This window comes from Archocentrus centrarchus, chromosome 4, assembly GCF_007364275.1.
Source record: "Archocentrus centrarchus isolate MPI-CPG fArcCen1 chromosome 4, fArcCen1, whole genome shotgun sequence".
NCBI lineage: Eukaryota > Metazoa > Chordata > Actinopteri > Cichliformes > Cichlidae > Archocentrus > Archocentrus centrarchus.
Window position 1 is genome coordinate 26,688,498 of NC_044349.1, and position 11,834 is coordinate 26,700,331.

General features: G+C 40.3%; 1 protein-coding gene across 1 annotated transcript in view; it reads right to left on the reverse strand.

The window, feature by feature from the left end:
- Positions 1-11,475, reverse strand: part of LOC115778945 (importin-13-like) — a 32,019-nt gene extending 20,544 nt beyond the window's left edge. The window contains 4 exon segments of the mRNA XM_030727329.1: positions 941-1,297; positions 1,389-1,514; positions 10,900-10,986; positions 11,385-11,475. Coding sequence (XP_030583189.1) covers positions 941-1,297; positions 1,389-1,514; positions 10,900-10,968 — 552 coding nt within the window. The 5' untranslated portion in view covers positions 10,969-10,986; positions 11,385-11,475.
- Positions 11,476-11,834: the final 359 nt, after the last annotated feature.

The window sequence follows — 11,834 nt, forward strand, 5'->3', positions numbered from 1 at the left end:
GTATTGGATAAAGGATCAAAAATGTTTGCATTCATAATTCCATCAATTTGATAAGATCCCCAATTTCAGATTTGGGTACATCAGTCCATAAGACCTAGTGACACTGATTTTCAGTTTCCCTTCATTAAGAACGGCTTCTTGACAGCCACCCTTCCACTGAGACCATTCCTGATGAGGCTTCAGTGAACAGCAGATGGATCAACTGAAGGGTCAAATGCATCTCTCAGGTCCTGTGTCAGGTCTTTGTTGATTTTTCACTATTTCTTAAGGACATAACTTTCAGATACTGTTCATCTGCTGTAGATAGACTTTGGACCAGGCACTTTTTTTTGGTCCTCTTCTTGTCCAGTTTCCTCAAATTGCACAGCTTTCTAAGATATGTCAAGTTTTGGGCTAACAGAACTTCAGGAATCAACTTGCTGGTGCAAAAATACAATTTTATGCCTGTCAAACTTTTATCTTTGCCATTTTTCATAGATTCAACTAAGGGAATGGAAACAAACGGTGTGTTTAAGTGCTTTAAGACACAATTTAAAATTGGTTCTTTGCCAAGTTTTCCGTTATGTGCAGACATAAAACTGGTGTCATGAGGTTTCATTTTTTCATATGATTAGTTCAGTGTTAAGTGGTTTAACAGACAAACAAGCAAACAAAAGCCAGGTAAAAGCACTGGCAAAAAGGCAGCCAATGTCAAAAAAAAATACCTTCAGAAAGCACTTCCTTGTTGGCCTCATCAGCTATATAAAATATTACAAAAGGCCACCGCTGGCCTGTTTTTAAATTTTGGTAAAACATTTGCTTTCAGCTTCAAAGCTTGCTTTTAATACTATGAAAACACAGAGAGTTTCTGAGTAAAAGATTTGAAAATTTGAAAAGGAATTGTTATTAAGTGACCTGCACTGCACGCAAAGGTAGGAGAAAAAGGTGCTTGGACAGATACCTGTCCTTTTCGGTACTGTGGCAGGCGGCTGGTCTGGAACTCCTCAGGCAGGACAGTGAGCAGTTCCAGCAATGCAAGGCAGCGTGCCCGCCCGTCCACTCCTCCCCCATCCTCCTGAAACACCCGCACCATCTCTGCCACTGCTCCAGGCCAGGCCTCAGGCATGGTGTTGAGTGCCAGAGAGGCCAGTGCCACACACAGCCTTGTGAGCACCATCTTGGAGCCAGAGGAGAAGCAGGCAATCTGGGAGAACAGCTGGCTCTTCAGAGAATCATACTGGTCTGTGGGGATGTCTGACCAGTACCGAGAGATCTTGGTGTGAAGTGCGCTAGCACCAAAGTACTGGATCTCTGGCACCTGTGACAGAAGATAAGATGTATTCAAATGAGAAAAATTTCAGTTTTTGTGCGTATGTGTGTTTATGTGAGAGTGTGTGTGTACCATGTACCTTATCTGGGCTCAAGAGGGCCCAGCAAAACTGCCAGGCCTGAGGCGAAACCTGAGCCTGCATTAGCCATTTCTGGGCCAGATTCTTGTTTTCTATATTAGGATCATAGTACAACTGGTGGAGGGCCTATGAAGACAAAAGAAGAACAGCACTGTGAACAGTGAAACCAATCTATACAGTCTGCAGATGCTTGAACCATGAAGGAGCTGAACAACTTTCTTGTGAGAAATGTTTGCAACTACACTCCTCACAATCACAACAGTGGGTGTCTGCAAACAGACCTGCTGAGAATAGATGCATTCCTTTGAGCGCTTATATGCTGGAAAGAGCCTGACGCCTTGAGAAATGAGAATCTTTTCTCACTTGGCAACACATAAACACAAAATAGACAGGTTACCTCCAAAATCTGAACAGCTGAGAAAGCAATGACCTGCAAACAGCACTCTCAAATGGAGCTCAGAGTAATTTGAGTACTTGAATGCAGAGAGAACAAGAAGGAGTGAGCCAAAGAAATGGGAGATCAGGGATGAGTGCGAGAGAGAGCAATAAAAGAAAGGAAAATCCAGCGTTAATTAAACAGACACCTCTAATCCTGACGGTGCCAGACGAAATGCCGAGGCACTACTCTGCAAAAATGACTTTATTTCTCTCTCTGTCTCACACACAGACGCACTAGCACATGTACATGCTCACTGAACTGAAACAGCTGGCTGCGAGCACATAGTGTCTCAGGGAGGGAAAAAAAACTATTCAGTGAGCTTTTGATCCTTGTCTTTTACCCCTGAAGCCTGCTCACATCACTTCCTCCACCACCAGTCATTCTCTCCTCTTTTCTCTCTGACAGCTGATCTCTCTATTTTTCTTCCTCCAGCCTAAACTGTCCATCTGGTTTCATCCCATCGCTCCGTTTCTCACATTTCTAGGATTTACATTTTCCCCAAAACTACAATGTTGTTTAAAAGAGGAGACTTAACAATACAGCAAAAACATGACAGGTTACAGAGGGCAACACTCAAAAAAAACAAGACCACTAATGTAGTGTCAGTCCTGACTCGAAGCAGAGTTTCAGGTGATGTTCTCTAAATGTCTGTCATCCTCCGCTGCAATTACATGTCTCCACTCACTATACGAGACTGAACACAGCTGCTGGCTGTTAATGAGCTGACTGTTCACAGAGAGTTATGTAGCATCTCTACAGCTACTGTATGTATGAGCAAGAGCTATAGGTGATATATGTATGGGATGTAAGCAGCTTTACTTATTCTTAGCTCGTACTTAACATCCATCTTCAGTTTCAGGAGTTTAAGAGAAACATAAGTGATAAAAGGCGGTGAAACCTTTTCTTTAAGCCATACATATTTTTATCAAAGACCAGTGGTTCTTGATAAATGGAAATATGACAGACATATGAGCAGCTATCAAAGGATATCTGGCATGTGAGCAATGCTTCCCATACATTAAATGATTTGTGGCATTTCAATAAATTCAGCTTCCTTGTACTGATTTTCTATTTTTTTTTTTTTTCTCACCATTTAAATCTTATTTTATTGACGATCAGCACGGAGTGCAATCATTTCACTCAGCACCTCCGTGCCCCTCTCTCATACACGCAAAAACCGACAACAAACCCATCTAAGAGTAGCTCTCCCTCTCCCTGCAAAATATCTGAATCAAATTATGAATGATAAAGCAGGGGAGAAGGAAATTCCAGATACTTACAAAAATCACAATCATGACAAATATCTATGCACAAATGCATCCAAAACTATTGCATTCAGTAAAATCTGATAAGACCCCACTCTTCAATTAAGTTAACAGCAGCAAGGATGTAAGGAGTCTAGCTAGCAGGGATAGCTATTAGTTATAATATAGCAGGGGTTACGAGGTTAAGCAGGTTATACGCAGCTGATGGTGAACTGCTCGTGCAAGAGGAAAATGTTAATGTTAATTCTTAGGAGTTCTACTGAAAAGCAGAAATGATTTGTTTTGTTGTTGTTTACTACATTGTCAGCAACCCTTTACTCCACAACACCACCTGTTCACCCGCTGTGATGCTGACAGGGCCAAGAGTATCGCCTACTGAGTAAAGAGCATCAACAAATGAGTAATAAAGCTCAGAAATCAGTTAGCTTTGAAACAGTTCCCCTGCTTCAAAATGAAAGTGTTTTTGTTTTTTTTTAAGTGTTTTTGGTTGGAGGCCTGAAATAATGAGCTTTAGATGTTCTCACATTTTAGTCTACAACATAACTAAATAGGTAAAAACCCCACTAATTTTTAAACTTGTATGCATCATAGAGTAAGTGTTTGTTAATGAGAGGCTAAATGAAACACAGCCATCATCATCTCTTCAATTAGAGGAGCAGTCATGTGACCATGTTGTAGGTCATTTAAACCCAAATGCTAGAATTTTACCTCTGGCTATTGCTTTGCACTTCAGGTTTATGGAAGATTATCATGCTGAACAACAAAAAATCTAAGTATTAATTTCATTTCAACAGAACAGTTGTTCTAAAATTGAGATAACTGAGAAGTCTGTGAAAAATTCCTATTGACTTTCTGCAGAGTCTGTATGTGTGTCTGTAAAGGAGCATGAAGAAAAGCGAGCACATCAACATTCACAGAACTGGGGTTTGTCCTGTGCTTTGACACAACATTTTCTGCTGCAGAAAACAGATGTTCTGATGGTGTAGATGTTAATAATTAATGTTAATAATATCAGTGTCCAACCCAACAACCCTAGGTTAGCAGCTCAGAGTTTTACTGGCCCATTTATATTTTTACTGGCCTATGGAGAAGAATAACTTTCATTTTTATATTTTTTAAATATTTTTTTATTTCAGTGTTATATTAATCTAAATCTGCAAAATAATGTTTCTAAAGCCTTGAAATAAATATGGTCCAGTACAACCCATGCCCCCCTTTAGACTCGCCCCTGCTTGCTGCAGGTATCACAGCCATATAAAGCAGGACAACTGCCAACAGCCTTCAGCGAGCTGCCTGTTTTAAACATCATATCAGACTAAGTTAAAAACTCATCTCCATATTTTATTTTAACTTCTGCAGCTTTACTGTACATTTTTGCTGTGTAAAACAAACAGCGGTGGATGGGAGCGGATACAAAGTTTGCTTTTCTTCACGTTGGAGCTTGCTGAACAGGTGCTTCGATGAAGGACTCCTGCTCATTTTTTCCCAGGAAAGCATTTAATGGTGATTACAGGAACAAGTGCTGCTGGTCCTGATGCTAGAAAAATGTTTTCTTTCGCTCCACCGGAGCTCACCTTCTTGGTAATGGCTCCACCTCTTTGTGCTTCGCTGTGTGTGTGTGTGTGTGTGTGTGTGTGTGTGTGTGTGTGTGTGTGTGTGTGTGTACAGACTCCAGCTCCACATTAAACTGTGACAGCATCATCCTCTCTTTGCTGTTATGTTGTCAGGCCTTTTGTTGAAAAACCGGGACCTTCACAGGATTAATCTTGTAATACTTTTTATTCACATGCGTGCTCCTAAATAGTTTTCTATTGTAGGTCTATTTTTAGTCGCAAATGTAGATGAAATGCTCACGGTTACACGGTGAGACCTGAGCACTACAGATTTGTGGATTAAACAAAGCATGAAGCAAAAAAATTTGCATTGAGATTGTTTTTTTCATCGAGTTATGAATCGCTGCAGCCATAATTAGAACTATTGTAAATGTGTGAGGGTGCTAGACGCCAAAGTTTAGAGACATTTCTATTAAAAAAAAAGAAATAAAGAAAAAGAAATCAATACCTAACCAAAGTTATAATCTGCATACCCCCCCAATTAGTGAATATCTGATCAGGTGCAGCTTTAACTAATATACCAGTTAAGACATAAAGCCGACATGCTCGGATGGAAGAGTGCATGTCAGTTTAGTCAGTTCCACTCTGCCATTTCTGTAAACTGGGCTGTGATATCGGAGTTAAAAACATCAGTCTGCGTGATCGCAGACGTCTCCTTATCCAATCCCAAACACTGCTGTGCCTAAGTGTCTCCATCCTTCCGAGGTTTATTATCAAAGCACACGATGCTAAACAGTCTGCTCAGTTTGCTCCTTTAATCTGCTCACAAACAACCATTGCTTGTCTTTTTCAATAAATCACGAGACATCTTAAAAATCTTAAACAACTGTAAATATAAAGGAAAAAAAAAAAAGAAGAATAAAACAGAAAACCCACATCCCTAGAAATACCAGCTCTTAATTTTACTTGCAGGTGACAAAAGTAATTTTATCTACAGACAGTGGCAATCCACCTGAACCACCTGGCTTCACCTGATGAAGCGGAGCTCTTGGCAGACACTGTCAAAGGTCATTAGACTCCTTGCCAGTGTTTTTCCAACAGGAAAAGGAGGGGAGAGGGATGCAGGTGAAAAACATGGCTCTATCAGACAGATTCACCATCTACTCACAGGGATTTAGATGAATCCTAACTATCAAACCTAGGAGAAAAGCTATAAAACATTACCTATAATTTGCTAAATAACAAGCAAATCAATGAGGCAGGAGCCATTACACACTAAAAATGATCTTAATAAAATAACAGAAAGTGCACAGCAGCAGAATTGGATCAATAAAGCTAAAACAGAGGCAGCCTTTTTTTTTTTTTTATGTTCTACTAAAGATCATAGAAATCTCTCTTTCCCGGCATGCTTTTAAGGCATAAAAGCAGGAACCCACACACACATGCTTTGGAAACGTCTTTGCACACTGTGTTCACGCACAGCAGGTGATGGCCACAGGTTCAATGTGTTTTCAAGCCATCTGTCTGCAAGTGTCACTGTCACAGCTAACGGTAGTGTATGCAAAAGGCATGATCGCACCACTGACCCACGATGACACTGCGAGAGTCAGAGACATGCAGAGGAATGATGATTAATGAGGGAACAAAGAACAATCGTTTGTGTGCGCGGGTGGTTGTTGGCAGCATACAGCCAAGATAGAAATTAAGAATACTATATTGCCAAGAGTGATTATAGCTCAGTCACATGAATGCTAAAAAAACTCTTGTACCAAATGTCTCAACATGCAAACCCTGTTGCCATAAACCATTTTTTTTTCTGCAAAATTCAGAAGACGGCTGACCTGTAGTTACTGAATCAAAGGGAATATCTTTTATTTACTATAGAGGTGCATCTATCTGACATTTGGACCAAATATTGATTGTGACATCGAGATGATATATTCAGTGCTCTTCTGTTTTAATATGGAATGGAGGAAACTAACAGCAAAACACCTGTGATGCCAAAAGCTTTTGTATGTTTGCAGTTTTTTATTTTATTTATTAACTTAACTCCACACTGTAACTAACTGAGCTGACACAACTAAGAATTCCCCATGACAGCACTTCTCCTGTTGGCTCTTCTCTGCGATTTGTGCTAGCGTCTGAAGTAACACTCGCTTAGAAGCTTGTTTTATTACCCCTTCAGTAACATAACATGCTGTGGCCACCTCCATTAATATTATTTCACTTCATCTAACTAAAGGTGTGCCCCATGGTTCAGTTCTAGGATTGCTGCTATTTATTTTAGATATAAACGATCCTCGGCATAATATCACTCGGCTAACTGGGGACTGTCAGCTGCAATCAGCTTTTAATACGTTGCAGCACAACTTGCATGATTTCAAACTTGCTTTAAATGCTGCTCAAATGTGAAACCAAAACTACAGAACCTTTCATGTATCACTACAGACCAGCGCTCTAAGACTGACTTAGTATCACAAAATAAATACAGTGTTTAAACAATTAAAGGAACACTTTGAATAAAAAACATCAGATATCAATGGGAATAAAATCATGCTGTATATCTATAGTGATATGGACTGGGTAATACGTTAGAAACAAAAGGTTGCCACATTGTTTGTTAAAATGATCAACCTACAGAGGCCTGAATGGGCAGTGAGCACAGGCCCTCAGGGCACGCTCATGAAGTCAGTTTCCAATTGTTTGGTCAGAGACTTTTACACCAGTGGCCTGCTGGAGGTCATTTTTGTAGGGCTCTGGCAGTGCTCATCCTGCTTCTCTTTGCACAAATGAGAACAGGTCCTGCTGGTGGATTAAGGACCTTCTATGGCCTTATCCAGCTCTCCTAGAGTGACCTTCTGTCTTCTGGAATCTCTTCCATGTTCTTGAGACTGTGCTGGGAGACAGAGCAAACCTTCTGGTAATGGCACATATTGCCAGGAGTTAGATCTGAGCAACCTCTGTGGGGTCCACGTATTGCCTCATGCTACCAGTAGCAACACTGAGCCTAGCCAAATGCAAGACTAGTGGAAAAATCAGTCAGAAAAGATGAGGAGGGGAAAAAATGTCAGTGGCCTCCACCTGTAAAACATTCCTGTTTTGGAGACTGTCTGCTACTTAACCAGATCAGATCAATATCCCAGTAGTTTAACTGACTTGATGCTATACTCTGATTAAAAAGTGTCCTTTTAATTTTTTAGCAGGAATGCTTTTTGAATCAAATACTTTCTATGCTTTGAGGCAAGAAAGAGACTTGATGCTTTTTAAGTCAGTGCTGGATTATAGTGAAGTTATTTAAATGTGCATTCTGTCTAATGATTAGCTGAGGATGACTCCTCTCGTAAAAAGAAGTCCGGCTGTCTGGAAGCCTATGGGAAAACGGTCCTTCGCCAACTTTATATTGATTAAAGAACAAAGTTCATTTTGTAAATTCAAGTTATTATTAGAATAAACAAGAAGATTACCCAGGGGAGGCTCTTTGGCCAACAACTTGCCAATAACAAGACAGTGAGCATTCAGATTTGCTTCTTCGTCATGTCCGGTTTCAAACCACCAAGATGGCGTTCATGACACGACTTAATAATTCATGTCTATACTTTGACACTAAAAGATTTCCCAGCCTCTTTCCCAGAGCGAGTAATTCAGCTTATTCATTTAACACTCGTATTAGGACAGTATTCTATATCGGTACAAGGTACAAGTGAAACTCTTCCACTCTCACTACCAAAAAACTATTTAATACATCATGTGTAATTTCTCAGTGACAGATTTTAGGGCGCTGCCATGTTCCATAATTCGTTAGCTGGCTGGCTGAATCATCTCCTCAGCTTTTAAATTTGATAAAACTCCTTAAAAACAGCACCTGCTGCTACATCCATCTCACCCTGACATTACTTCCAGTTACCGAATAGCAGAGGTGCTTTACCAGCCGAGAGCCTGGGAGCTAAACTCTACTAAATGAACCTTGACAGTCTCCTGTGCACAGCATCCTGTGTGGGGTGATTACAGATAGTTACAGTAACAGAAAGTCACCCCTGTTAAAGTTCCCTTGAGCAGAACTTGGACTAACCCAGTGCCATGTTGTGCTTCTTTCCTGAGGTACAGTAGTTGTTTGTCTCGGGGGGGAACTGCAAAATGGCAAAATCCTAAAAGCACATTGTGGCTTTTTGAATTTCCTCTTTAAAAAAAATCCACTTTCTTGGCAGATAGTGACCCCAAAGCTAATTATAGTTGGGCGGAAATGTAAGACAGTGTTCAAACCCCTTTTATTATGCATACAAAGATCCTGACAATGTGATACTTTGTTTCACAGACCCAAGACTGAACAAAGAGCGCTCTATGGAACACATAGAAACACTGGGCCAGGAACCATCATCTCCACAACCATCTATAAAATAAGTGCACACACACTACCCAACACCCACAGCAGCAGAGTGACTATTCTGCTTCTATAATCTCTTTTTTTCCACTTTTAATGACTGCTCTAATAATCTTACAATTTTATCTTTTTATTCATAAGCTCTATGCTGCTGTACTGTATATGTGAGATTACCATTGACAGCAACATCTTAAGCATTAAAGTAAATAACTGATTTAGATGCTAAAAATGAGTTTAGGTAAGCAGGCAGAACCTAAAGACACTTTCCTTCTTATGAGCATCTTACTGATCCAATATCCAATAACCAAAGTATTATCGCCAAATTATCAAGAAAGAATGAGAAAATAGAATAAAAAAAAAAAAACACTTGGTAGTTTCTAAATATAGTTGAGCTTTAGACAAACAATATCTCATTAGTTTTGAAATGCCACTGCACTTTAAACACAGAACTGCTCATATCTTTCAAGGGAAATAATACTTGAGCTGTTATTTGCTATGTTGTATTAGGTAATGACATTACAGATAGTGCTATATGACTTGGAACAGACTGAATGCTGGCACAAGCTGTCACACAATCTGAATAACCACCTTAAACTCTGAAATGCTACCCACACATGACATTTTGTTATTTGCAAAGGCATTAGAGGGATGCTCTTAAACACTTTTTAAAAACTACTGTTTACTAAATGATTAGTACTCTGACACTACTACCTGACTCAGACGGTAAAATAAATCAGTGAATGCTGAATGTAGCACATGTGGTTCACATTATTTTTAATATCAGGCATTGTTTTCGCTTGCGTGCGGTATTTTTGGTAAGCGAGGTTTCACTTCAATATTGCAAAACCAAATTTAAAACAGAAATATGTAACGATGAGCTGCAAAAATATGAGCCTGGATTTTGTTTACGTTCTCTAAAATGTATCTTAAGTCCCAGTTATAGTAATTATACATTTTAGTCACTGCACACAATATATTTTAGTGTTAACTCTAAATTTCAGTAATGTGATTAACATGAAAGGGAGTATTTTTTTTTCTCTATCGGTGCCAATAAAACAATACATTTTCTCCATTTGTAGAAATGAAAGATGAATAAATGAAAACAGATTATCCCAAGGCAGACAGGACCATGCACAGTGTTTGTTATTCTGCCTCCTCCTTTGATTACACCGACAGTATCTATCCAGGCATTTTCCCCACAGGAATCTGCTTCTCTCCCTTCAACCTGCCTCTAATCATTTCTGTGACATCTCCAACCTCTTCTCACCCCCTCCTCTTTCTTTACTGGCACAGTCATAGACATGGACCCCTCCCTGCCTCCCTCCTTCATCTCATCCCTCTATCAGCTTTATCACATCAGCTCTGCTCTACCACAGGGGCACCTTTCTCTCTCACTCTCCATCCTCTCCACTGCCTCCCCACCCATTCCCTTGTGCCCCTGTCAGTGGCCACCAAGGAGGGAGATTTATCACAGCAACCTGGTGCAAACACTGCCATGGACGCACGCACGCACGCACGCACGCACGCACGCACGCACACAGCTAAATATATTCAATCTCATACAGATAAATAAAACCCCAAAGAGCACTTTGGAGAATGAGCATGGTACAACCTGTTATCACCTGATTATTCTTTCTGAACATAGAATTTAGTCGAGGCTAAATTAAGTGAGATCAGGTCCTAAACACAGCAATATCACCCCCCTAAATGAAACCAGCGCTCTAAAATAAATAAATAATAATAATAATAAGTCTTAACCAAAGTAATAATAACCGTCTACAAGGCACACGAAGCGCCGTGCTTTCCCTTCCTCATCTTAACCTGCCGTATCGTTTCCTCTTGTGCTGACAAGGGGTTGACTGATCCAGAAACTTGCCTTCTCCACGTTTTCCACCGTGAAGTCCAGGGCGTCCGGTGAGGCTGCTATTCTCCCCGGTGTCTCCATATCTCCGCTGACACGGAGCTGTCAAACGATCAAACAGGAGCAACACATTCAGCAGCAGCCATCGTTAAAGTTCCCTTGGCAAACTGTGTAATTTCCATAATAATTCCACAACAACAACAGGAATGTTTAGGTTAGCTTTACGGTATCACTAATTATAGTCTTAGGATACATGAGGGGCTAACCGGCAAGCTAACGTTAGCTCTTCTAGCTGTCGCTAACCTTCACTATGTAAGAATCCTACAGCAAGTGCTAGCGTCACTGTGCTAGCGCGAAACTAGCTAAGGTAGCAATGTAACTTGATGCAACCCTAGTGCGAAATACAACCAAGCGAGACGGCTACGCTAGTATTTTTAGAGTGACAGTATTATTAAAACAATCCCATCTCCGGTCTATCTGGTGGACCAGTATTTTCACACCTTTCTGTCCTGCGACGGTCTGAGACGATGCTGGTAGCTCCCCGTCTTCTATCCTTGCTCCGTCACCAGCAGCCTTCTGCTACGTTCAAGCGCTGTGGGAAATATCGCAATCGCAGCGCAACCAATAACAGGGCAAATGAAACAGCGATTTTGTAAAATTCCTATGATGGTGAAGGTGGAGAATATTTCAAAGTTGAAAAAAATGACAGCAAAGAGTGATTCTTGCTAGTATGAACCATTAGTTAGTTATATATCATCAGTCTTACTGAGCTGTCTGTGTCTTCACCGGGTTAAATTAACCAGTTGCTCTTTTAAAACCGTTAACCTTGAATGAGGCATTTCCTCTAGATAGATATAATGCGCTGCAAGTAAATAGTGCGCAATATAGCTCTATATACACATATTTATAGTATAATTATAATAATAGTAATAACACTCAACAGTCACTCA